The 27,135-nt window shown below is 46.8% G+C and overlaps 1 protein-coding gene across 1 annotated transcript in view; it reads left to right on the top strand.

Moving 5' to 3' along the window:
* adam15 (ADAM metallopeptidase domain 15) overlaps positions 1–25,588 on the top strand; it is a 30,102-nt gene extending 4,514 nt beyond the window's left edge. Inside the window, exons 3-24 of the mRNA XM_019364271.2 lie at positions 7,089–7,165; positions 7,676–7,754; positions 7,847–7,923; positions 9,460–9,745; positions 10,705–10,770; positions 11,185–11,256; positions 11,342–11,511; positions 11,588–11,672; positions 11,849–12,000; positions 12,347–12,524; positions 12,712–12,804; positions 12,900–13,095; positions 13,505–13,613; positions 13,820–14,015; positions 14,381–14,458; positions 18,115–18,226; positions 18,313–18,466; positions 19,800–19,908; positions 20,712–20,780; positions 22,652–22,717; positions 23,135–23,286; positions 23,916–25,588. Of these exons, the coding sequence (XP_019219816.1) occupies positions 7,089–7,165; positions 7,676–7,754; positions 7,847–7,923; positions 9,460–9,745; positions 10,705–10,770; positions 11,185–11,256; positions 11,342–11,511; positions 11,588–11,672; positions 11,849–12,000; positions 12,347–12,524; positions 12,712–12,804; positions 12,900–13,095; positions 13,505–13,613; positions 13,820–14,015; positions 14,381–14,458; positions 18,115–18,226; positions 18,313–18,466; positions 19,800–19,908; positions 20,712–20,780; positions 22,652–22,717; positions 23,135–23,286; positions 23,916–23,982 (2,643 nt within the window). The 3' untranslated portion in view covers positions 23,983–25,588. The remainder of the gene's footprint in view (positions 1–7,088; positions 7,166–7,675; positions 7,755–7,846; positions 7,924–9,459; positions 9,746–10,704; positions 10,771–11,184; positions 11,257–11,341; positions 11,512–11,587; positions 11,673–11,848; positions 12,001–12,346; positions 12,525–12,711; positions 12,805–12,899; positions 13,096–13,504; positions 13,614–13,819; positions 14,016–14,380; positions 14,459–18,114; positions 18,227–18,312; positions 18,467–19,799; positions 19,909–20,711; positions 20,781–22,651; positions 22,718–23,134; positions 23,287–23,915) is intronic.
* The last annotated feature ends 1,547 nt before the right edge of the window (positions 25,589–27,135 follow it).

The raw sequence follows: 27,135 nt of genomic DNA, 5'->3' as shown, positions 1-27,135 counted from the left end.
GCTGAGAGAAGTTCTGAAATCATTTCCTGTTGGAACCCCCACCCCCCCCAACCCCACCCAGCCAGGAGCAAATGTAGAGTTTAGGACCCCAGACCATCAGCTCTGACCAGTAAAACCATCATCAGTGGTGCTCTGCCCATAGCTCCAGCTGTGGGTTTGTCTCTGTCCTAGCTCGGCACAGATTCACAGCAACAATCATCTTAAGTTGCTTCGTGCTGCGAGGTGAAGACCTTACAGCTGTGATCTCCAGTGATCACATGGTCCCATATAAACTGCATATGGTGATGGTGGGGAGGAAGAACTTCCATTTAACATGGTTCACAAAGTAGCCCCAGACCGTTTCCACCCGGCTCCCCCACAGTCAGCCTTTTACTTCCTTTTACTCGGGGTGATCGCTCCCTCTGAGGGAGGATCTTTTCAGCAGATGTTGCAACATTGTGGATGTTGTGTAACGCGGTGGCGGCTGTGGCTCAGAGAACATCAAACACCTGTAGCATCAGTCCTGCTTTCCTTCACGTGAGCCATTCTTCGGGTTTCACAGAACTGGAACAAAGTTCAACTCTGGCCTTCTTGTTTCTGTTTGGCTGTTGTTGGCGGCGCCTGACGTCGTGCTTCTCCTGTGTCTTCCTGACATCTCGACACTCGACTTAAACCAGGCCTCAGCTTTCTCCTCGCTGTTTCACTCCTCCTCCTTGTTTTTCTGCCTTTCTTCCTGCTCTGTTGTGGTCGGCAGCTCTCGGCCTCGCCCAGAGTTTCTGCAGCTCTGACATCATCTGGAGGCCGGGCGAGAGACATGACCTCACTGCATGGAGAGCAAGTTTTAGGGGCGAAGAGGGAGAAATCTGTCAAGGAGGGAGGGTGGTAACAGATGGTGAGAGAGGGCGAGAGAGGCTGAAAAACACAGCGAGGGGAGGATGAGGTTATAATTAGGTTTGTGGAACAGAAATGTACTTTGAATAAAAACTGTTCAAACAATCACAGCAGTGAAAGTATTAAAACACATGTATGTGTTCAGACACACGGACACAGGAGGGCTGATTATCAGCAGGCTGAGAGGGCGGGCACAGCTGTACGTGTCACCGGTCCGCGGCTGCGTCGTCTCGAGTTTGCTGAGATTGTTTTGGTTTCGTTTCAGGAGTTTGCAGACCTCCCCTTAAATGCCCTGTAAGTTAGTCAGTAGGAACATCATCATCACTGTGTGGACATGAGGTTACATATGGAGTCATAATCAGGTGACTGCCTCTCCTTTGTGTCTGCAGATAGCAAGACATCATGTTTCTCAAGCAGTGGCCAGAGGAACAGAGCTGTCCCACCGGAGTGTCCGATGGGGTCATTAATGCTGCTGTTATGTAAAGAGCTCCATGATATGTTCCTTTGTTTAACTCGCACTTGTTTCTGGCTGAAAGCTCGGAGTGAGTCGAGCGGGCAGACAGAGGAGTGATGGTGAAGGCAGACTGAGCGTGGCTCAAAGTGCTGAAGGTGAGCGGCTGAGCCGACAGGCGACGGTGAGTCTAAGCACGGGAGAATCCAATTAGCATCGAGGGGCAAAAAAAACACAAGGAGCAAATTTAGCAAAACCAATCGCAGAGGTCTTAGCGTCTCTGGGGCGCCCAAACTACCTGCCAGAGGAGAGCGAGCCGAGGTCGATGACCTGCAGGGACGACCTTGTGAACCTCAGCTGTGCAGGCTGATGGGTTAAACTCACAAATGCAGAGAGACTGCAGGACACAGAGGGAGACGAGGGGACCCATGCAGGACCAAAATCACAGAAATTCAATTCAATTCTGTTTTATTTATACAGCATCAAATCACAACAACAGTCGCCTCAAGGTGCTTTATATTGTACAGTAGACCCTACAATAATACAGAGAAAAACCCAACAATCATATGACCCCCTATGAGCAAGCACTTTGGCGACAGTGGGAAGGAAAAACTCCCTTTTAACAGGAAGAAACCTCCGGCAGAACCAGGCTCAGGGAGGGGCGGGGCCATCTGCTGTGATTGGTTGGGGTGAGAGAAGGAAAACAGGATAAAGACATGCTGTGGAAGAGAGACAGAGATTAATAACAGATAGAGCTGGGCGATAAAACGATAACGATATGTATTGCGAAATAACTTTTTCTCGATAGAAAAATTAAACTATTGCGATAGGCCTCATCTCTCTTGTCCTCTTAAAAAAAAAAAAAAAGAAAAAAAGAAAAATAAGAACAGCCAATCCAAATTAAGTAGCGCAGAGCCGAACCAATCACAGCCGCAGCGTCACGTCACGTGACTTGTTACGTACAGCACAAGCGCCAAGGCGCACATGTGTATCTGTTTTTGCAGCCGTGCAGCCCGGGTAATGAAGGAAATGAGTTTGCCGACTAGAGAAAAATCAACCGAGAGCGTGAGCGAAGGTTACCGAAGAAAAAACAGATGATGGTTCCAATGCCGGAGAGCTTGTCGAACGGAAGGGCCACAGAAGTTCCGTAGTGTGAAGGTATTTCGGCTATTTCAAGTCTGACAAAAAACAGAGTAGCGCGCACTGTAAATTGTGCCGAAAGCAAGTCTGGAAATACAATAAAGCGGTGCATGCTCAATCTCTGACTGAAAGCGCTGATTCGTCATTCGGCTTTTGTCAGACTAAAGTAACTGTTAAAACTGTTTGAAAAGCTAAGCTATACAACAAGGAGAGATTGAGAATTTCCTTTTAGTTCTCAGTTTATTTGATATTGACAAAAGTTAGTCAAGTTTGTCTGTTCTTCTGTAAAACAAACTAAGATTTATTTTTAGAATTAATATTTTGTTTCTAAGTGGAATTGACAATTTAGTCTGTTTTGTTTGTTCTATTTTGAAACTTAAACACTTTAGCGGCTGCCTTTTGTGTAGTTTGCAATATTTGCCGTTATTTATCTGAAACTGAAGTCTCATGTTCCTTAAGTACATCTACCCTGTTGAACTTATTATGGGAAATAAATTTTTTAATTAAAACAAGCTGCTGATTATTTCACATTTTACTTGTGAGCAACGGCACATTTAAATCTTACAAATATAGTTATTTGGCTTATATCGTGATATATATCGTTATCGCCTGAAATGAAAAAACATATCGTGATATGAAAAAATCTTATATCGCCCAGCTCTAATAACAGATATGATTCAGTGCAGAGAGGTCTATTAACACATAGTGAGTGAGAAAGGTGACTGGAAAGGAAAAACTCAATGCATCATGGGAATCCCCGGCAGCCTACGTCTATTGCAGCATAACTAAGGGAGGATTCAGGGTCACCTGGTCCAGCCCTAACTATATGCTTTAGCAAAAAGGAAAGTTTGAAGCCTAATCTTGAAAGTAGAGATAGTGTCTGTCTCCTGGATCCAAACTGGAAGCTGGTTCCACAGAAGAGGGGCCTGAAAACTGAAGGCTCTGCCTCCCATTCTACTTTTAAATACTCTAGGAACAACAAGTAGGCCTGCAGAGCGAGAGCGAAGTGCTCTAATAGGGTGATATGGTACTACAAGGTCATTAAGATAAGATGGGGCCTGATTATTTAAGACCTTGTATGTGAGGAGCAGGATTTTGAATTCTGGATTTAACAGGAAGCCAATGAAGGGAAGCCAAAACAGGAGAAATCTGCTCTCTCTTTCTAGTCCCTGTCAGGACTCTTGCTGCAGCATTTTGGATTAGCTGAAGGCTTTTCAGCGAGTTTTTAGGACATCCTGATAATAATCAAGTGTCCAGTTTTACTGTTTGCATTCCTTAAAACTATGATTATTCAACGATTCACCAATAAAAACGTATTTTATTTCAGATCAAGATCAGGACTTTCCAGCCGGGTGGAGCTCCTGAACCACAGCACTGTGGAGTTTCTGATTTGGCTAAGTTCCTGTGGCTAAGAGTTCCTGCAGTTTTTAGATGCAGTGGAGCTAATCGAGTTTTGTGTTTCACTCGGATTTGATTAGCGATAAGTTAAGCCGACTCACGCGATTAAAAACGACTCGGCAGCGACGCCGCCAACGGCGTTCTCCTCCCAGAGTTTGTCTTTGCAGCTCTAAATACTGACGTCAGTCTGTGAACCATCTTACATTTATAATATATTTGTTTCTGTAATAACCTTTAACATTCTTGTACTTAAGATTAAGAGCTGCAATAATACGTTCTCCATTTTTAGTAACATGAACAGTAACATCTGTTCCAGCTGCTTCGTCTGCTTTCAGGGAATTATTTGGAGCATTTGAACCAAAAATGCACACGAGAGCAACTCGAGTCACGCCTGTTTCTTTTAGCGGTGAAAGAAAATCTTTGTACATCAGCTGCGTGCTCTAGAAATGACCCTAAAGGGGGCGCTGTCATGCTCGTCTGGAGGAACCAATCAGAGGTCTGAACAGCTGCATGTTTCCAGCTCGCAGAGTTTAGTGTGTCTGTGATTCAGTTTCCTCTGCGCTGCCTCTCAGAGTCAGACCCTCCCAGCTGGAACGATCATGACTCAGCCAACACACACACACACACACACACACACACACACCCTGCTGCACAATAATCTGACCCCACCACAGTACAACGTGCAGAGAGGGTGGGGAGAACAAGCACGCCTCAGAGGGGAATTCTGCTCGCTTTTAAAGGAGAACTCCACCCAAAATCTCACCTTCAAACCCTGCAGGACTGCAGTCCACAAATGATTCCCCGCGATGTGAGGAATAAGTGTTGTTGTTTGGCATCGCCACTAAAATGAAAGATCTGAACGGAGCGAGAGCGGTGCAGGTCACATGTTAGTCCAGCTTTCCAGAACTTGTGTCCCATCTTTGCAGTGCAAAAACAAAACTGAAGGTTATTAATCATCGAGTGGGAGGAGAGCAGAGATGCTCACGCTGACTATTCATGAGTCAGCTGTGAGTTGTAAAAACAGATACATTTACAGTTTACAGACAATATAACAGAATTAAAGATGTTCAAAGTTTGACTGTGTGCTCTGAGACCAGAGCTGTGTGAACGTCCCACAGTTCTTACCAGTGTGACGTGATATCATCCAGAAATCAATATAAGCCCAGATTTAATGTTCTGACTCTAAGAACTGCACATTTCCACGATCGCAGCGTGGCAGCAGCCTGGAGCGGCTCCATGCTGCGTTCAGGAACCGTAAATGCACCTGGGACACAGAAGAGAGCAGAGCTGTGTCTGCAGCTTTAAACAAACACTCCTGCTGCCGCCTCTGCGCTGGACTCGCTGTGGGTGTGGCTACAGGCAGCTCCACCCACACACAGTGATGGGGAACCAGGTGAATCAATGATCATGTGTTACTCTGGAATTTTGGTTACAGTGCTGCAGTATAAACATGTCTTGTTAATGTTTGCCCTGGAGCACTGTAACCAAAATAATTTCCCCTAGGGATCAATAAAGTATTCTGATTACTCTGGGCTAGCGGGTGTTTCTACCTGGAGAGAGAACTGAGGAGTCCAGGTGGAGATTCAAAGGAGAGCTTCAGAGTTGTGCTGAGGAAACGCGAACACGACCATCCAGATGTTCATTTAGTTTAAAGACAGCAAAAAGTGGCGTTGCCTCGAAGTTCTGTGGTTTACTGATTTGTTTGATTTCTTTTCAAACATGACATGTTCTACACTGAGTGTGATATAGAGCAGCAGTCACAACCTTTGTTGCCCCACGGACGGTTTAATGTCAGACAGTATTTTCACGGACCGGCCTTTAAGGTGTCGCGAATAAATATAACAAAATAAAACAATCCGACGGAAACACAAACTGTGGTGTTTTGTAAATATAATAATAAACATGAACTCACTGTGTAACTTTATTAGCAGCGTCCTCCTGAAATGCACCAACAACACTGAGAGTAACATCCTCCTCTCCGCCCCTTAATGCTCTCTGGTCGCTATGGTAACGTGTAAATATTTCTTTCAAAATAAGACCCCCAACTACAACACAGGAAAAGACCCAGGGAAACCGAGTTCACCATAAAAACCCTGAAAACCATAAATTTCACACCCGAGTCTCAACTCTCGCAGCCCGGTCCCAAACGACCTACGGCCCGGTCCGGTAAACTTGGGCTACACCATGAACATCGTCCCGGCCAGCGCTGCCTGTTCTTTAACAAAGGAAATTTAAATCCCATTTTGCATTGCAGTGGGGAAAGTGTAGAAGTCCAGTGAACAGGTGGCGATCAGGGACAACATCTGGCTGATGTCAGAAACATGTGGATGGAGGGGATTTCAAAGCCATGTGTCAGGTGGTTCTAACAGGACGTGAGTCAAGCTTTAGCTTCCACCCTGACGCAGCGGGGCCCGATTCAGTTGCTGAGCTTCGGTGCGCAGCGAGGGTTTATGAGGAAACGCAGGGCGTCATCAGCCACAAGAGCGATGGACAGAGACTGGCCACGTGCTGCTCCCCATGAGAGGGGTTTAACAGGAAAACTGCTGCTACGCCCAGTAACACACACTCCTACACTTCCTCCAGAGCTGAGAGGAGAAAACCGCTGGACAGGAAGTGCCTGCACTTCAGAGAGAAGCTCCATTAAGGCAGGAAGGTGTATTGATTAGACGGCGGATGTACTCTGCACCGCCACATCCTAAAGGAGCTCAAGGAAGGAAGTCACCGGAATGTAGTAAAAATGGAGGAAGCGGAACAATGAGAGTGGGAGTGGGCTTCGCTGAATTATAAGAGTCTGTGCTTTTAATTCATGGTATGAAATGATGATGATGAAGCTGAGCAGTAGGTGTGTTTAATAATAAAAATCCACATGATGATTGGTTCAGGCACACATCAGCCCTCTGTGGCACCTGGAGAAGCTCAGACTGGTGTGAAAATGATCATTTTAATCTGCAGCAGTCAGAGCTGTTAGAGCTGCAGGTGGCTGGATACAGAGCAGTGAGGAAGCTCCGCCCCTCCACAGCTCTGTTAATTTCTGTAATCTTAGCCAATCATTTATGCCCTCATTGTTTACCTCCACAGGTGCCCCAGCAGCATTTTGAATGTGCAAATCCGTCTCGTTAGCCTCGGGTATTTGTGTCGTTTGGAAGCGCTCCATCCTGTTCTTTTCTTTCCTGCCTCCTCAGTTTAATCGGCTCAGTAAATGAAGGAACTGTTCTTCCTGTGTTCCCAGGATGGCCACCCTGACCGGCTGCAGTGTGGGCTGGAGGTGGGAGGAAGACTCTTCCTGCTGGAGCTGGAGAAGAACCAGTGAGTCTGAGCAGCGTGACACTAAACACCACATGTACAGAACCTCCTGTGACGTTTATCTGAGACGCTGTGAGCTGGTAAAAATAAAAATGTTGCAGCCGTCACTGCGGATCGTGTCGGATTGAGGGGACCTTTTTCATTTTATCGCTGCTGTTTGATCCTGAATACTTCCTCAGTCGTCATCTTCATCGTTGCTTACGCTCGCTGTTTCTGACTCGATCACTTCCTGTTGACATTAGTTTACAGCTGATACAGGTGGGGGTTTTTTTTTTTTAAAGGTAGCATTGTCTGAGACTTTATCCTGACCCAACTATCAGCTGTCCTTTGGTGTTATAATATTTAACCTTTACACTGCGGCTGCCAGCTCTGACCCCAGCCTGGTAGCGAACATCGCAGGTTGTTTGAAAGGCCGTAACGTGAGGACCCGTCGCCTCCTATGTGATAATGTTAATACTGCTGTTTGATTCTCGTCGTCTCTCACACACTTTGACCTTTGTCGTGTCTCTTCAGCGACCTGCTGCCCAAACCACCAAACGTCTTCTACTACCTCCCCAACGGTACCGGAGTGTCTGTAACGGCCAACCCTGTGGTGAGTCAGCGAACACACCGCAGCCCGTCAGACCGTCCCGTGGAGTCGTCCAGCTGTGACAGATGTTGTTGTTGTGTTTATGTCGTCTGCAGACTCACTGTTATTACCACGGCAGCGTCAGAGGATTCCCCCAGTCCAGAGTGGCTGTGAGCACCTGCTCGGGACTCCGGTCAGTACCCCCCACCCCCCCAAACAGGAAGGACAACCTTTCAGGCCCATCACAGTGTCCCTATCCCAACAGAGCCCCTCGCTCTCAGCTGGAGGCTTATTCGTAGTTCAGAGTTTCTAAAAGTGGAGTGTTCAACCCTTCTTCTGTGGAACCTCAGCTTGGTTTCAGATCACAGACATCCTCTGCTTTCAACTTTAGGCTTGAAACTGTCCTCTTTGGGCTGGATCAGGTGACCCTGAATCCTCCTTTCCTCTGAAAAACTAAGAGCAAGACACAACAAACTCAAGCTGAGAGAAGATAAACCTTTACATGTCACTGCTGCGAGCCACAGAGAGAGGAGGAGAAAGCCCCACTGCATCCTAGGACGTCTTCAGGAGAGTTCAGGGTCACCTGCTCCAGCCCTCACTGCAAACTCTATCAATAGTGTTTAAGGTGCCTTGAGACAGCTGTTAGAGGTTTCTGTGTGTATTAAATACAAACACAATAAAAATACAATAATTTCAGTCTGAGAGAGGAAGGAAGAAGAAAAGTGAGTTTCTGTGCTTAAACGCTCAAACGGACGTGAAGTTGGACAAACGGAGACGCACGGCTCAGGAGGAAGTCGTCGTGTTTAGACAGCGCTGGTTTCCAAACGCTCATCCTGTTCCGCAAAAACAGAAGCTGCAGATTTCTGCTGACGGGTCAAAGCTGGGCGTCAGGCAGGCAACTGCTCTCTGGAGGCTCTTCTGGCCTCATTTAAATACAGAAATATGAATATTTATCGCTGACAGCTGTCTGTGTTTAGACTGTGTAAAAAAAACAAAAAACAAAACAAAAGCATGTCAGAAAGCTCTTAAACCTAAAAACCTCCAATCCGCTCAGTCCTCAGTCCAGGACTCGCTGTTTCAGGTCTTTGTGTTCAATTCAGTGTTCTTGGCAGAAACCCCGAGTGAAGCGTCAGCGTTCCAGAGCCGGCCAAACTGATCCGGATCAACAGCCGCGACCTCTGACCTGACACAGAAAATGTTCAAGCTGCAGGACGATTATCGGGTTTATTTATCAGCACGTGAAGCGAGAGGGTCCAGCCTGGAAGCCCTGAGAGTAATCTCTGAGCTCAGATTATACACGAGCTGTATTAACCTTTATTCATCAGGCTGGATTACTGAGAACGTAAAAACATTTCAAACCAGGAAAAACAAAAACTAAGGGAAAGATTTTCTCCGTCTCTGCAGCTCAGCGAGCTCTGTGGTGGTTTCCTCCAGCCTGTAAGGTCACCGTGAAAAAAAATGGTTTGTGAAATAAATCACTCGGTTTATTTTCTAACTGCACAAAAAGAAAATCTGAGTCATCATTTCCCTCGATATGATCTCATAACCGCAAGCCCATCCTACTTCCTGTGATGTCACCATCATAATAACAAACCAATAAAAACCAGTTCTATTCTGGTTTTTATTGTTATGTCATAGAAATATTTACTCTGTGTGTGTGTGTGTGTGTGTGTGTGTGTGCTTAGAAATATGAATAGGACCCCTGTTAATCAGCTGTTTCCTCCTCCAGTGGCATCATCGCCCTGAACTCCACCCTGAGCTTTGAGCTGCAACCACAGGAGGAGCACCACCATCACCACCACCAGACGAGTGAGGAAGAGGAGGAGGAGGGTGCAGGAGGAGAGAGCGGAGGAGGAGGCAGAAATGGAGGAAGTGGAGGAGGAGGTGATGATGATGAAGGAGGAGGAGTCCACCTGCTGTTCTCCACCACCCCCCTGGAGGGTGACGCTGCAGGAGGCTGCGGAGTGTCTCACACCTCCGTCCCCCCCATCCACAGCTCCACACACACACACAGGGTGAGACAGGCCGCCATGTTTTCATAAAGAGCTGAGTTACTGTTATAGTCTGCACAGTTAGGATGTGCTGACAAGGACAAAACACAAGAAATGTGTTACAGGTGTTTGCAAAGGTAAGGCTTGGGGCACCCAGGAGGTCAGATCTGGAGAGGCTCTGGTCCACAGTCAGGGACAGGAGCCACGCCCCCACAGACATGGAGGGTGAAGTGATGCCGTGCACACAGATCTCACACACCTGAAACAATCAGCGCGTTTAAGTGTTCCAGCATTTCACCTGCAGTCAAACAGGAAGTGAAGCCTCTTCCCCAGAATTCCTGCTCAATAAAGCAGGAATTTTAAAGAGTTTTAAGATGTTAGATGACATCTTAACAGTCAGTCCAGGTGGATCAGCAGTTCCTGTTTAATGTCAGTAAAAATCACCTCACAGAGAAGGTGATTGTCTGTGAGGTGAGTCGCGTCTGGAGGCTTTAAAGATGAACAAACGTTATCGTCTCTGTCACCGCACAAGCAGGTCAAACTGTAGGTCAGCCTTCGTGATGCATCTGTCGATCGGGTCGTTAAAGTGAAATTTAACTGCAGAATGGTAAATGGCCTGTATTTGTATAACGCTTTACTAGTCCCTAAGGACCCCAAAGCGCTTTACACATCCATTCACACACTGGTGATGGCAGCTACATTGTAGCCACAGCTGCCCTGGGGCGCACTGACAGAGGCGAGGCTGCCAGACACTGGCGCCACCACTGACCACCACCAGTAGGCAACGGGTGAAGTGTCTTGCCCAAGGACACAACGACCGCGACTGTCCAAGCCAGGGCTCGAACCGGCAACCTTCCGATTACAAGGCGAACTCCCAACTCTTGGGGCGCCACGATCGCCCCAAGTTTGACAAACTACAAATACGTCAAGCTTTTATTCCCGTTTGACCTCTGACCTGACCTCTGTGTGTGTTCTGTCTGCAGACAAAGAGAGACATCCTGTCTGAGACCAAATACATCGAACTGGTGCTGGTGGCCGATCACCAGGAGGTCAGTGTGTGTGTGTGTGTGTCTCTCTTCGTTACCTCTTTAAAGCAGGATATCTCACATTTGTCGTCACAGATCTTTAACAGTTATTTCTGATGCGATTTGGCTCGATGCAGCAGAGCGGTGACCTCTGACCGGCAAAGGTCATGTGATTTGGGGGCTAACATGGCCTTGAGTTTGGAGCAGAAATGAGGGGCGTGCTGCAGCGAGCCAAACAAATGTCTTTTATAGAGTTTCAGCTTTTTGTGTTTGGGGTTTTTTACCTGCAGTACTGCGTTCTCGACACAAGATGGCAGCAGTTTGTTTCATCCTAAAATGGGCCGAGTGATTCTTTGTCGTTCTTGCTGTGTTTGATTTGCGGTTTAACATGTTGGTTGTTACATCCTGATGTGACTAAAGCTGCAGTCTGCTCCACAGTTTCTGAATTACCAGAAGAACAATAACACCATCATCTACCGCATGCTGGACGTGGCCAACCAGGTGGACTGGGTGAGATCTCTGACTTGCTGTCACAGCCGGCCTCTGTAATGCTGCAGCAGCGGCGCACCTGAACTACCTCTTCTTCCTGTTTCAGTTCTACCGTCCCCTGAACGTCCGCGTGGCGCTGACGGGTCTGGAGATCTGGAGCGACCGCGACAAGATCCGGGTGGAGAAGAGCCCGACCGACACCCTAAACAACTTCCTGGAGTGGCGGACCAGAGACCTGCTGCCACGCCTTCGCCATGACAACGCCCAGCTCGTCATGTAGGAGCACTTACCAAAATAAAAGTCTCTGATTGCTCCTGGTCCAGGTCGTCACGGGTTCGTTTCTTCTTGACAGGGGCGGGTCCTTTGACGGCACCACAGTGGGGATGGCGTCTCAGTCATCCATGTGCTCCAGAGACAGGTCGGGCGGAGTCAACGTGGTGAGTCGGCCTTCGTGTCGAGCTTCGTTTACTTCCGGTGTCACTGTGATTTATTGATTAATTTACATTTTTAACAAAACAAGATTTTAGTGTAAAACATTTTGATCTTTTTTTTACAGTTTACTGACAAAATACTTGGCTCCATAAAAATGAAGCGATTTCTCTCCTCCTGTCAGGATCACCTGGTCAGTGTTCTGGGCGTGGCTTCAACTGTTGCTCACGAGCTAGGTCACAACCTCGGGATGAGCCACGACACTGCGGAGCGCCACTGCTCCTGCCAGAACGAGCCGCGGCTCGGGGCTGCATCATGGAGCCCTCAACCGGGTCAGTGCCAGACTGTTTAACCCGGGTCAGCATCAGACCAGAAGCCCCAACACATCCGCCTGCTGAGACTCATAGCTCGAGTCCTGTTTCTCTCATTTATTCTGTGCTTTAACTGCTTTACATCTCTGAAGTCTTAAAGGTATCGTCTCAGCAGGATTTAAACACAGCTGCTTTTAGTCTTTTCCCAAAGAATCTTAATGTGTCTGTTTGTTTACTGGCTCTCTGCTGGAGCCTCAAGTGGCCATTAGAGGAACTGCAGGTTCAGTGTTGGCTTCATTTTTCAGACCTGCAGACTTTCCTCATTAGTTTCCAGCTGTGTAATACCAGTGTCCTGTGACCTCTGACCTCAGGTTCATGCCGGGTCAGCAGTTCAGCAGCTGCAGTGCTGCAGATCTGTCCGTCAGCCTGCTGCACGGCGGCGGTATGTGTCTGTTCAACGTGCCGCAGCCGGAGCATCTGCTGGGAGGACCTCGCTGTGGAAACCTCTACGTGGAGAAAGGAGAGGCGTGTGACTGCGGCCTGCTGGAGGTACTCACCTGTTCACCTGCTTCTGCTGTTCCAGGTGGAATTTACTAGAGTTTATCTCGCGGCACGTTTGCTTCAGCTTCAGTCACAGTTACTCTTCGTCTCCTGTCCTAGCAGCGATGAAGGTCACACACGTTACTTTTGTTTGTTCTCCTTCTTGATGATGTGCTGCTGTGCTCTGATTGGTCAGGAGTGTGAGGACCCGTGCTGTAACGCCTCCACCTGTCAGCTGGTTCCTGGAGCTCAGTGCTCATCTGATGGTATCTGCTGCCAGGACTGTAAGGTCAGGCTGACGTCGATGCCCACAAATACAAAAATAGTGTTTCCCGCAGTATTTTCATCTAAACCCTCCTCCTCCTCCTCTTCCTCCTCCATCAGCTGCGAGCGGCGGGTTCGGTGTGTCGTGAGCCTCTTGGGGAATGTGACCTCCCTGAGTATTGCACAGGCTCCTCCCCCTACTGCCCCCCCAATGTATTTCTGCAGAATGGGGAACCCTGTGAGGAGGGCGCCTCCTACTGCTATGGAGGAGTCTGCGCCAGCATGCACAGCCAGTGCCAGACGCTGTGGGGACCCAGTAAGACTCCAGTCTGTAGCTGTCCTCTGAATCTGCTCCGCTTTCCCTCATTTCCTGTCCTGTGCTGGATGTTCATGGAGGAAATGATCACTGTGAGCCACAAATCGAAGCTGTGTGAGGACGATTACACAGCTGAGAATGAGCAGGATAGATTTAAGCAGAGTCTAAATCACATATTAATCACAATTTATCACAGCTTATTTTAGCCTAAATCTGTTTACACCTCATGTACCAGTGACCTGGAGTGAGTTTGACCCACACAGTGAACCAACAAAGCTAAAACCAGTTTGCACTGAGCCAGCACCTGCTTGAATCCTGGTTTCTGTTGTACTCTGACTTAACTTTGGCTCTTTTGGTTTAAACCAGTTTAAAACATGCATTTGTGACTGGTTTCTATTTCTGTCTTCAGATGCCACCAGCGCTCCCGCCGTCTGTTTCTCGTCTGTGAACAAAAAGGGAAACAAATATGGAAACTGTGGTCAGCTGACCAACGGCTCCTACATCCCCTGCAGGAACTCGTGAGTCCACAGGGTCACTGTCATGGTCACTGCTGTGTTACTGTACTGCAGGCCTACAAATCCCATCATGCCCGTGTGTGTGCGTGTCTGTGTGTGTATTCATATCTTTGTGGGGACCAAAAATTGGAAGTTTGCTATACTTATGGGAACCAAAATTCCGGCTGTTCCCGCACTTCACTTCCTGTCACGTTTGCTTGTCGTTGCAGGGACGTTCACTGCGGTCGGATCCAGTGTCAGGGTGGGAGGGACCGCCCCCTGCTGGGCACCAACGCAGAGATCCTCACCACCAGGGTCCACTTCAACAACAGCGACCTGGTCTGCAGAGGCACCTTCTTCCACCTGGGTGACGACGTGTCCGACCCCGCCACCGTGGCCCACGGCACCGCATGCAGCCACGGCAAGGTCAGACAGCGCCTCCTACAGGCTGCAGGACAGTTTTTATTTGAATTAATTCTCTTTAGCTGCAGTAATTTTAATTATAAGAGATACAACAACAAAAAATTATTCAAACCAAAGTGTCTGTGTAGGTCTGCAGTCTTCCAGGTCATAGTTATCGCAGCAGCTGGGAAAGAAAAACAAGTTTCAAAGAAACTTAAAGAAGTCCAGTGGCTTTTCTCTCCAAGCTCCTTAGATAGAAAAAACCAAAGTGTCCACTGAAGTTTGATTAGATGCTGCAAATATTCAGAGTTTTGTAAGATTTTTGTGAGAATTTCTTGAAACAAACTTTTATGGAAGTGTCATTTTAAAGTGTTTTGTTGCTGTTTCAGGCCTGTTTGAACCAGAAGTGTCAGGATGTGTCAGTGTTCGGTGTGGACGAGTGTCGCAGGAAATGCAACGGCCACGGGGTGAGTCACATTTAAAAGTGTGTGAGGTATGCGTTGGCACAAAGACGGAGGTTTTCCACCATAATTTCAGATGAGACCAAATAAACTCATCATGGTTTATCTGCTGAGGAGTCGCCCCCTGCTGGTCATGAGAAAGACATACTGCCTTGCACTTTGCGACGATCCTTCACATTAAAGCAAAAGAACGACGACCTCAAACTCCGTAATTCTAAACACAATCTTATAATTCTGAGTCGGTGCGGCGGCCGTACAGACAAGAACAGGAAGACGCCACAGCCAGAGATGGTCAGGAGCAGCGATGGGCAGTAACGCGTAATCTAATTATTTTTTTCAACTAATGAGTAAAGTAATGAGTTACTATTGCAAAAAGTAATTAGATTACTGTTACTTTCCTGTAAGCACGCTGCGTTACTAAACCGTGATTTTGTTAGTGAGAGTGTCTCGTGACAGTGATGTAAGCGTGCGTCGTCCGTGGTAACAGACGTGTGCAGATCAACGATGGATAACATGGAGTGATGGAGAGAGTACGACCATGCAGCATTTAAAGCGTGGAAGTAATCACATTACTTTAAGTTTCATTCTGTAAAAAGTGACACAAACATTAGCGTCCGCTGTTCACTCTGCGTGGGAAAAATTAACCTTCAAATCTGAGCGAGCAGCGAGCACGCTGCCATGGGAATGTGCCGTTCACAGAGGAACGCCCACTGACATGACCGCTGTGGGCAAACCTCCACCCGCCCCACTCCTGCTAAACAGCTGACAATAGATTTAAGAGCGACAGGACTCAGAGCTGCTGAGGCCGTGATTTTATTTATTTTCTGCCGTTTTTTTAATTGCATTTGAAAGAGTGTAAACACAAAACATGATTTTATTTAATATGCTGGAATATGCAGAACAGGTTTAAACACATTTCTTCCAGTCAAAGACTGTTGCATATAATTTAATTTTTGCTCAATGCATAAAGTTAAAGATTAAAAGTTGTTTTATGAGTTTTAAAAAGAGACTTTTTCATTTGATTCAGTTTTATATGCAGAAAAAATAGAATTGAGCTGAAAGGTCTGTTGCTCTATGTTTTCAGGTTGTGTATCATATTTGTGAAAAGTAACTAAGTAACTAATTACTTTTTAAAATAAGTAATCAGTAAACTAACAGGATTACTTAGGAGAAGAAATCAGTAATTAGTTACTGATTACTTAACTTGACCAGCACTGATCAGGAGAGAGGTGAGTGAGTGAAGAACAGACAGGAACCTGAAAAGAAGGACTCAGTTTGGCCACTTGGATCCACAGTGGACCTCATCACAGCCATAATACAGGTGTCAGCCACGCTCTCCAGGGTAAAGGTTCCTCCGTCTAAACCAGGGGTGTCCAAACTTTTTTCACTGAGGGCCACATACATACAAATATAGGAGGGGCAGGGCCACTTACTAGAAATTATTTATATAACCTTAACTTTAGTGTATTAAAGTTAGAAAAATCATTTAAAAGTGGTCAAATGTGTTATATTGTTGAATATAATTAAAGAGAAAACTGCCTTCATGGTAAAAATGGTAAATGGCCTGTATTTATATAGCGCTTTACACATCCAGTCATTCACCCATTCACACACACATTCACACACTGGTGATGGCAGCTACATTGTAGCCACAGCCACGCTGGGGCACACTGACAGAGGCGAGGCTGCCGGACACTGGCGCCACCGGGCCCTCTGACCACCACCAGTAGGCAACGGGTGAAGTGTCTTGCCCAAGGACACAGCGACCGAGACTGTCCAAGCCAGGGCTCGAACCGGCAACCTTCCGATTACAAGGCGAACTCCCAACTCTTGAGCCACGATCGCCCCACAGCTTTCCATAAATGGATCTTTATTGATTTATTCAGAAAAAACTGGACTTAATAACAGGAGTCCATATAATTTTAGTAAATTATTCTGGTGAGTATCAGCTGCGCTGGGTATTTAAATCGGGCCATCCAGCTGCGGTGCTGATCGCCACTCGTGCCAAAAATCCAGACAAATGTCACTTGATCAAGGAGCAGATCTGCATCAGATGAGATCAGCTGACTTTGCGTGTGCGTGCGCTGTGCACAGCGGTGTGTACTCTGTGTGTTAACCTCCTAGGACCTGGGGTCCACATATGTGGACATCACATTTTGGGTTATTTAGACCAAAATACTCAATTTTGCTCTACAAGGGCCTGATATCCACTGACGAGGACATTATACTGCTACTGTTCTATCAAAAAGTTAAACGAATATCCTCATATGTGGCTCTTACTTTTCTTAAAAACAAAAATAAGGTAAAAAAAAAATCTGGTAATTCTTCGGGACCTGATGAATGTAAAAACAATCAGCCCAAATATCAAAGAAATTAAAAATGCATGCCATGGAAGAGTTCGGGTCTTAGGAGGTTAACAAGAAAAACGCATATAAGAAAGTGGTGCGCAAAAGCAGGGTAGTGACAGAATTGATGCGCAATATTGATATTTGAAGCATGTGTACCTGCACATGCATGCTTATTAACACACGGGTACTGTGGAATATAGTTTTACTCACCTAAAGCGCTCGTGCTCTCGTCCACTCCCCACAAAACATTAGCAGCTGTGCGGCGTCTGTGGCATCGGTGCTCGGATCGCATGCGATGGAGTAAAAATCAAAAGCACAGCTTTATCAGACAGCTGCAGTTTAATGTTGGCTGACAGTCTTCAATGCGTGGCACAACTGGATTTCTGTATTTCAGATCAACAATGGATAATATATCGAGTGCGGAGAGAGTATGAGCGTGCAGCGTTTAAAGCGTGGAAGTACTGACCTTACTTTGAGTTTGATTCCATAAAAAGTGACAAAAACATTAGTGTCCACTGTTCACTGCGCGGGAAGAAAACTTCTTTTTAAACCCCTAAACTTCCAAGCAAGCACCGAGTAGCTACTACGTAATGTGAAATTCACAGAGAAACTCGCGGATTCTTCCACTGACCGCCGCAGCACACCTGCACCAGGGTAAACCTCCGCCTACCCCACTCCTGCTTTACAGGTGAAAATAGAGCAACAGGACCGCTAGTCTTTGATTTTATTTATTTTCTGCTGTGTTTTACTTGCATCTATTTGAAAGAGTGAGTGTAAACACAAAAACATATTTTATTTTATGTGCTGGAATGTGCAGGAAATGGGTTTAAATGTTAAACAAATTTCTTCCAGTCAGAGAATGTTGCATATAATTTAATTTTTGGTTGATGCATAAAGTTAAAAGATTTAAAGTTTTAAAAAGAGACGTTTCCATTTGATTACATTTTGTATGATGAATTATGCAGAAAAAGTAGAATTGGGCTGAAAGATCTATCGCTTTATCACCTATTCAGGTTGTAAATCATGTTTTTAAAAAGTAACTAAGTAACTAAGTAATTAATTACTTTTGAAAATAAGTAATTGGTAAAGTAACGGGATTACTTTTTGGGGAAGTAATTAGTTACTGATTACTTTTTTCAAGTAACTTGACCAACACTGGATGAGACCATAGTGTCCTTCGATGTGGTCTCTGTTTCCTTGCACACCTCCACCTGCAGAGTTACACCTCCGCCTGCCACCACAGACTGTAACTACAACCCGGTCCCTGCTGTTCTTGGTGCCAGTGTGAGTCTGTATTGTGTGTTTGTGTTGCAGGTGTGTAACAGCAACAGGAACTGTCACTGCGAGGTGGGCTGGGCTCCACCTGACTGCAGGTACTCGGGTCATGGCGGTAGCGTGGACAGCGGCCCAGCCCGAGCGGCTCGAGGTGCTTCGCTCTGAAAACCATCCAAAAATGAGACGATCCTCGTCTTCTCTGCAGCGCCCGTTAATCCTTCGTCTTTTTGCGTTCAGAATCGGATCCCGTCCGAGTCGCCCTGCTTGTCATCTTCCTCTTCATCCTGCCAGTGGTCCTCCTCTTCCTCGCTCTCCGGTTCCCTGGTTTCCGTCGGCGTCTCTTCTGCCTGGGACCGAACAGCCCATTTCATAAAGCTCGACAGCACAACCGGTAAATGTGTGTGTGTGTGTGTGTGTGTGTGTGTGACTGATGAAGGTCAGTTAAACCAGTGGAGTCTTCCTCATGCGAAACAGGAGTCTGCTTCATCTCAGTTACACCGCCTCTCTTTATTCACCTCCAGCCTGGTTCTGATGTGCTTTTTCTTACCCACAATGCAGTGTGGCTGACTCTGAGATGTGGGATTTGGAGGTAACGCCCACCCACGTCTCCAGGTACTGCTGGACCTGCAGGGTCCTGCTCTGTGCTCTGTCCCGTTAGAGTCAGAGAGGTGATGAAGCACTGGACTGATGGATGCTGATAAAGTGTCTCTGCTGTCATTTACATCCTCGCCCGCTTCCTTCACCTCTCTGACTGTCTGCTCTCACCTGCTCTCACCTGCTCACACCTGTGGAGCAGAACCACGTCAGGACTTAAAGCTGTGCTGGTCTACATCTCCTCCTGCAGAAACTAAACAAAGTCAGACTTTGAGGCTCCTTTAAGCTGCCGCAGCACGTCTCAGGACGTGGTTTCCTGGCGCAGCTTTAAGTCTTACCTGGATCCTTCCCACCTGACTCCTCACAATCAGCTGTTTCGTTTCCTCAGCACTGACTTTAGAATATTTCATAAGGCCATGAAAAATGTTCCCTTCACACTCATGCAAACTGAGCAGCAGGGCCTCGTGATGTTTGTGCCATGGTACTTTTTTTTTTAATAACGTGGAGATTTATAGATTTAAAAAACCAAAAACCAAAGTCGTGCTGTTAAATTTAGCCAAAAATCAGATTCATTAAAACGCAAACCCAATCAAACCGTTTGGTTGTCCATGATGTTGTACAGGAGGAGCTGTGCTGCTCAGTAAACAGACGGCTCTGTATGAGTGCTGATTTTATGTCTCTTTTTTAAATGAAACATCTCATATATATAAACGAACACTGTGATGGGAAAGCCTGCGTAAACACAGCACAGTTGTGATTTTCACAGCCAATAATCAAATATAAAGCAGAGTGATGGTGTAGAGTCCAGCAGTTTTCTAATTATAGATCATTACTCTGGGTTTTAGAGCGGCTCAGATAATTAAAGATATGTAAAAAACACACCAGCGACTGTATTCAAACATCAGCACAAACTGATGTTTCCTGCTGATTAAAGACACTGAGCTCCTCGTGTCCACCCTCCACAAACCTGCAGCAGCTTTAACTGGTGCGGTTGGTAGTGACGTGTGGTGACTTTCATTCAGCTGTTCTAAAACATATAAATGTAATAAAATACGAGCATCAGAGATTCTGAGGACGAGTTCACACCTGAGCTGCCCCTGTCTCTTTGATTTACTCACCTTCCTGTCCAGGACTCCGGCGATGGAGCGAGTGGACGGCAGGAACGGAGAGCAGGTCCGCCCTCTCAGATACCACCTGAACCCTCAGACGGACATCCCGCTGACCCCGCCCCAAAAAGAGGTAACCAGAGTAACCGCACAGACACGCCGACACTGACTGTTTGCAAATGCTTGCAGCTGGAGAGGTGCAGCACGCCATGGCAAACCGCCTGAGCGAGCATTAAGGGAAACTACACAGATATATGTGTGTATGTGTGGAGAGCCAATTTTGTATTTTTAAAATTGGTCTTTGTAGTTGTAAAGATTTGAAGCAAACTGTGGAGGTTTTGTTGATTTTCTGTGGATTCGTCTGTGAGTGAGGTCAACCAGTCATGGTTTGGGGTTTTTGCTTTATTTTAATCCACTAACACCTCCTACGTTTCCTTTAAAACAGACCCAGTTAAGTTCTTCTAAACCACATCCTGCCAAATATTAGACTCTTTCAAAGGCCCTGCATGCTCCCCTTAATCTCTTGAAAAGGTTTCTTGTAAGCTCCCAAAATATATTTCCATATCTCTCTTCTCGTATCAAATGACATCACAGACGGTGTCTCGTGTTACTTTGACCAAATATGACTGTGTGCGCTGTAGCGCTACTTCCTTCTCCCCGCTGATGTCTGTTCTGAGTAAACTTCCTGACAGCAGCATGACGTGTCTGCAGTGAGTGAAATTAATACTGAGACTCGAGCAGAAGCGGGCGAGGCTTCGCAGAAACATGAAGTGAAACGTCACCAACGGCTCAGAGGAAGTGACACGCTCAGACACCTGCACCCTATCTCTGTTCTTCTTCTTAAGTCAGACATTAACACACCTGCCCATTTGGCCTCTGACCTCTGAGTCTGTCAGCTGTCACTCTGCTTCTGCTTCCTGTTTTCTCTCCAATCAGGTTCATGACAGACCTGCTCCTCCCACTAAGCCACTCCCCCCAGACCCCGCTCTAAAACCTCCACCGCAGGTAACCGCTCCCCTCTAGGTGTGGGCGTGTGTGTTCAGGTGTCCCGAGTGTGTCTGTGCGCGTCGTCATGATGCATGTGTGTGAGTCGTGTCGTCGTAACGAATCATTCGTGCAGATTTATGTGATCAGTGGAAAAGCAGGAAAAGTTCAGCATTTTAAAAGATCCTCAGATTCTCTCCGTCACCAAGTCAGAGCTCAGAAATAAAATCAGCTGAGGTCGTCTAACGTGTCACTCTGGGCGGGACTCTGTAAGAGACGGTCAGCAGGGAAAATAAACCAAAGACGGCATCAGCGACAGGAAGCACCGGCTACCTGAGGAGAGTGAGGCGTGCTGGTGCGTGTGGACTCGTCTACTTTTCCTTAAACACGACACTAATTGAGCAGACGGAGGATGGCGGTCAGCTGCATTTCCAAACAGCAAAGACTTGAGAAGGCGCTCTTCATGCCCGGTTTCAGGCCCTCACACACCTGCACAGGTAGATCTGTTGGCTCTATGAGGTGTTCAGCTGAAGTGGATCCTGGACAAACCAAACACGCTGCAATCTTCTGCTGCTTCTCTCTCCTTTCCTGCAGCAGCAAAAGCTTCCCAGCAGACATGCAGCCGAACACGGCGTGCGTGTTTTTCTGAGAAGACGAACAACAACTCTCCAGGACTGCAAACGACTTCAGCGATCCCCCTGAGTGTTTGTTTGCTAGCAGGAAAGTGTTTTGGGTGCGAGCCGCCACAAATGCCACATAATTAGGAACATGTTATTAATTTTCATAGCTGAAGTACAAAAGCTGACTTCACCAGCCTCAGGTGGATGCTCACCTGCAGAGCAGCATTAACAATGAAGTTTGAGGATTTCCTAAAATGTTGAACTGTTCCTTGCTGACTCAGCTCGGCCTCGTCTCGACCTCCAAACACTGACTCGATGTTCTTCTGACTTTTTATTTCTGCTGCTTCAGTTGGTTAAACAGCGACCGGCCCCCCCACCAAGCCTCTGCCCCCTGACCCCCCACCCCCTCCAACCAGGTACGCTACCTGTAGTGTTACTGTCCGTCCCGTTTGTCTGCAGTATATATGTGTGTGTGTGTGTGTGTGTGTGTCGTCTGTTGGAACGTGTTGTCACTGCTGATGTAGCGCTGAAGTTAAAACAGAATCCATGACTCAGCAAAACTGGAGCTCCGCCTTCTTGGTCTGTTAGTACAGTGACCACACAGCAGCCATGTTATTGGTTGGATGATGTCAATAAAAAGGCGCCAGCAGCACAAACATGGTCCAGAGGTCCAGTTCAGGTGAAGCTAGCAGATACCTGTCAGTCAAAGAGGCCACGCCCCTAAAAGTGCAAACTTCAATCCTTCAATACAAATTAACAGAATTCACCCCTGACTGACTCACTGCTGCCTCTGCTGGATGTTAGAGGAACTGCAGCTGCTGGTGCTTCATTTTCAGGTCCCGCTGCTCCAGTCGAGTCATAAAACTCTAAAATATTTAAATCCAAAAATATAAATAAAAAATCCCCCCCCCACCTCCCCTAATGCAGCAGGTGGTAAATTTAATCTGAAGTTCCAGGAAACTGGTGGTACTAATCAGCAGGTGAAACATCTGCCTGACAGCCTAGTTCGTCTGACCCATTTCTTTGGTTCCCCTGTTTGTGCTATTAATTCTGTTCCTGCCTCATGCTGCACTATCAGTCTGATATGAAATAACATCTCATTAGTGAGTCAGACCTCTCGGTTTCACGTCAGTCAACAGAGAATTTCAAAATAAAGCTCAACGACCTCGAGTCCTCGCCACCTTCTGTGCCCCTGTTTCCTCCTCACATGTCCTCGTCTTTGTTGCTGAAGCTTCACTCTTCTTCCTCTCTTCTTCCTCACTAACCCTCCAGCAGCTGGTGAGTCGACCAGCTCCGCCCAACAAGCCTCTCCCCCCTGACCCCATCACACCTGGACAGGTATGCCCTACCTGCATGCTGCTAGCTGCTAGTACATAGAGAGCATACAGTAGTGCTAAGAGCTGAAATGGTGATGGGATGGATCAATCACTGTGATTACTGAGAGCTGATGGTCAGACTGGCTGTGTGAGGGTGTGATGCGATTGGTTGACTGGAATCAGACTGAGTAATGCCCGACATTAATGAGGCGTTCAGGAACGCAGATGAGCGTTGGGCATGCAGGCTCCTGATTGGATAGAATCACCTGTTTTATCATTTCAGACTCGGTAAGTTTCAAAGCTGCAGCTGATTCATTCGTAAAGAGGAAACCAATCAAACATTTTGATTTAAAAAATCCTCGAAGCTTCTCCGTGATGTCACATTTCCTTTGACCCACCCGAGCAGTTACAGGTGACACTCATTTGTTTCTTTCTGCAGGTTTCTGTTCCACTCAAACCTCTAGTCCCAAAAAAGCCCCGCCCTCCAGCCATGCCGTCCAACCCCTATCTTCCGCCACACCCCGTCTACAACTCCAACACTAAACCGCCGCCGCACGGGGCAGTCGCACCTGCTGCTGCCGGACCCAACAGGTACACGCGACAGCTTTTTGTCTCTTTCTTAAAGCTTTCTGATCTAAGACGATGACGTAAGTGTACTTCCTCCCTCCATGGAGGCCCAAGGTTTCCTGTAATCTGACAGGAAGAGAGACACAAGGACATGTTTGCATCATGAGTGAAATTACAGCTGTGTTTGAGCCAATCAGCTCGTCCAACAGACGAAGAGTGGGGCTAATCGTTCAACATGTACAGTTGTGACTTTTTAACAGGAAGCTGCTCTTTTTGTAAAGTGTTGCACAAATGCCAGGGCGTGAAAATGCGCGAGTGAGGGTGGCGGCTTCCTGTGGCGGGTATGCAGCAGGGCGGAGGCGCTGAACTTTCAGGAATCTCTGCAAATTTGATTCAGCATCACACCTCTCAGCACTTCAAACAGCAAATGAAACTAAAAAAGCGTCAAACAATCAAACCTGAAGAAACCAGATTCACAGACGTTAGTTTTGGTCGGGAGATTTTTAAGCCTGAAACGGTTTAAAGATGTAAACGTGTTGAAACTGAATTTGAAACGTGTGCAGGAGCTGTTTGCTCACCTGAAGGCCGTCTCTGATGTTAACGTTAATGTAAAAGTGAACCGTGAGCAGTAACGTCTTCTCTCCTCTGTGCAGACGGCCTCCTCTTCCTCCGCTGCGACCCGCCGTCCCTCTGAAGGTGGAGTCCTCTCCTCCACTCTGACCCGCCGGGTCACCTTTGACTGATCACAGAGCAGCTGAAGGTGGAGACGATGGAGATGATGGAGACTCACTGTCACCGGATTTCATCCTCACGAGTATTAATAAGCGCTGCTGTATCTCTGGAGTTCAGTGCCTTGCTCAGCAGCACCTCGGCAGCGGTTAATGTGGATGTTTGGGTGATGTCACGTTCATTCAGTGCCTTGCTTAAAGACCCTCGCACCGACCTATGATTAGTGGTTTCCAAACTGTGGTCCGCGGCCCATCTGCAGACGTTTTGGTTCTTTTCTTTTTTTTTTTAAGACGTTTTTAGTGAAACTTTGTTTTTTTCCGCTGGAATAAACGCGTATCCGACCGGACTGACTTCCTGACTGCTCCAGGATCTTCTGATCAACAAAGACTTGGATGAATGTTCAAGTGGGCAGCAGGAGATGAGATTTGTTACATTTTATTTTCTGTTACAGAGAAAACTGACTTTTCCACTATGCTCGGAATATTTTTATGAAGATTCCCACACACAGGCTCGAGTTACTATTGGACAACATCCTCGCTCTTATTTTGAAAGCTGCACTGCTGCTGACCCGAGCCCAGCTTGTTTCCCTACAGACGCCGTCTCTGGTGATGACTCTGTGCTCCTCCCTCTCCTGGGATGCACAGTAAGCTGGACGAGCGACCAATCACGCCCTGCAGCAGGTGTACAGGAAGCGCAATCACCAGCTGAGCTCCGCCACAGTCAAAGGAGAGGCGGCTGCTGACAGCTCCTCCTGGCACAGAGTGGGCACAGAACAGCGGTCCGGTTCGTTATGATCCGTGCGTGACTTCCTGCCTCACGGATGCCGCATATGCAGCCTCACTGTGCAGGAAACGCCGCTGTCAGGAAGAGCGACTGTGAATAAAGCTGTAACGCTGCTAACTGTTCTGACTTTATTCTGAAAATATCTCCCTCCTAACTTTCACGTATTCACAGGAATAAAGTAAGACGAGGTTTTTGGCCGTCATCACTTTGATCTCAGAGCTTCAGCTTTATTTTCCAAATGTCACAATAAAAGATCACGACTTTATTACCATGCTGTTACGTAATGTCAGTGTGCTTTTGGTTTGTTAAGGTTTCTACTGTAAAAACGCTCCTCTGATGACTTTATTGTGAAAATCTCGGACGGTTTTGTCCTTTGTTCTTTTCTTAAATGTTCGCCACACCCCTCTCGCCTTCGCCCACGTGTTTCTACACCTGCTGCCTGTTTAATTTTGCTGGATGGTGTTTGTTTTGTTTGTTTGTTTTTCTGAACCCGCCTTGAGATCAGAGACAGCAGGAATGTGCGCCGATAGTTTGTAACGTGACACCAAAGAAACGCCGGGAGACTAAAGCGATGAAGATTCAGAAGAAGGTTGACGTGAGCTGCTAAAGGAGCAGTTCGCAGTTTAACCGTCGCCTCGTTGCCTTCTCGCTCGCAGCTGTGTGACGTGCTTTAATTTAAAGACATCTGAGAAAACGTGACTGTTGCCTTTTTATAGTTTCTGTCTTCGGAGGTGGACCGAGCGGTCCCCAGTCACCCCGAGAGGGCTGGGGGTTGATTCCTGGCCAGCCTGTGTGCCTGGTATTAGATTAAACTGCAGTGATGTGAATAAAAGAAAGTCTGACGCCTCAACTTCAGTTATTTTGTCCCAACAGTGGAAAAAATGTTTCTTGTTGGTGTTCAATAGAACAGACAGCTGCTGTATTCGGAGCAGATTCACATAAACCTGCAGTAAAATAAACATATCAATAAAAATATATATATTTGAAAAAGCCTGGCCTTTCTTCTAGAATAAGAGCGGATGTGCACTTTTTTTTTTTTTCATTTATTATGAAAAAAAAACGCAAGAAGCTTGGAGGGTTAAACCTCCGAGTCTGAAGCCTCCAGCTGTCGTCGGGGTTTGGGTGACTCCGTCTGCACCAAGTGACTGAAAAATGTGGTTATTCCTCCTGCTGCACTAGAATGAGCAGAACCTACAAAATGCACTTTGCTTTTCTCAGTTTGAGCTGAGACCCTGAACTCCTCAGGAAGTGTCGCTGAGGTCAGATCATCTCTTACCCTCCTGTGCAACCCACCAACCACGGACTGTCGACATAGACTGTATATGAAAGAGGATGTAGCTCATGTGATGTCACCCACTGGTTTTTGCACTTTGAAGCTTTACTGTGAGTCTTTTGGACTTGAGTGACCACATTTGAACAAACAGTGCAGACACTGATTCCTGCTCAGTGCAGAGATCCCTGAATGTCACTGCTTGTTAGTACGATTACAATAATAATTACATTAAAATGCTTCGACAGCACAAACAGTCTCTCTGAGAGGCCGCGCCCTTTGCGATGCAAACTTTAAGCCTTAAATAAATCTCAGCCCTGCAGGTCGCTGAAGCCTCGATAATATTTCTGAAGCCAAACGTTAAAACTGTAGGAATAAAACCAAGAAAAAGAACAAGCACACATTCAAAGGCAGAAAGGTGAAGTCCAGTCACTGACGAGCTTCTCCTTTCTCAGTTTCTGGCTCGTTTGTTTCTTCTTCGTCTGTACTTTCTCTTGTTTCCAGAGGGATTTTTTCTGTCTCCCCTGAATTTCACAGCAGCGTCTGTTTGTCTGGCTTCTTTGTAGAAGTGAATCTGAATAACGTGGGGAACAAAAGCTCTCGCTTTTCCTGACGCGGGTGACTTTCTGCAGAATTATGAACTCCACTGTAAACAAACAGTCTCATGGAGGATGTGAAAACGACGAAAAAGTCAGATTCACTCTTCTGTCTCTCAAATAAATAAATAAAAACAGCTGTAATGCTCGGACATCAGAAGACTTCCTGCAGATGTTAGATTAGATGTTGGCTGCAGACTGAAAACTGGCTGATATTAAGAGTATTTACAGAGTGTGGAATCACTCCATGATGTCTTGCGAGGGTCACACAAAACACTGATCATGTTCCAGATGCCGTGAGCGGCTGTAATTATGATGGGTTAAAGAGATTATGGGGAAAACAGCCTAAGATTTGTTCGTATTGCACATGTTTGTCTCCACGGCAACCTGTAACCTTGTAAACCCCCACATCCACCTCCGTCCATCACCGCCTCCTCTTCAGGTTTCTCGCACCACATCCACTCTAATGGAACTCCTCGGTTCCTCAGAGCGAGA

The sequence above is a fragment of the Oreochromis niloticus genome, linkage group LG11 (assembly GCF_001858045.2).
Source record: "Oreochromis niloticus isolate F11D_XX linkage group LG11, O_niloticus_UMD_NMBU, whole genome shotgun sequence".
Taxonomy (NCBI): domain Eukaryota; kingdom Metazoa; phylum Chordata; class Actinopteri; order Cichliformes; family Cichlidae; genus Oreochromis; species Oreochromis niloticus.
This window is presented reverse-complemented; position numbering and strand designations above follow the sequence as displayed.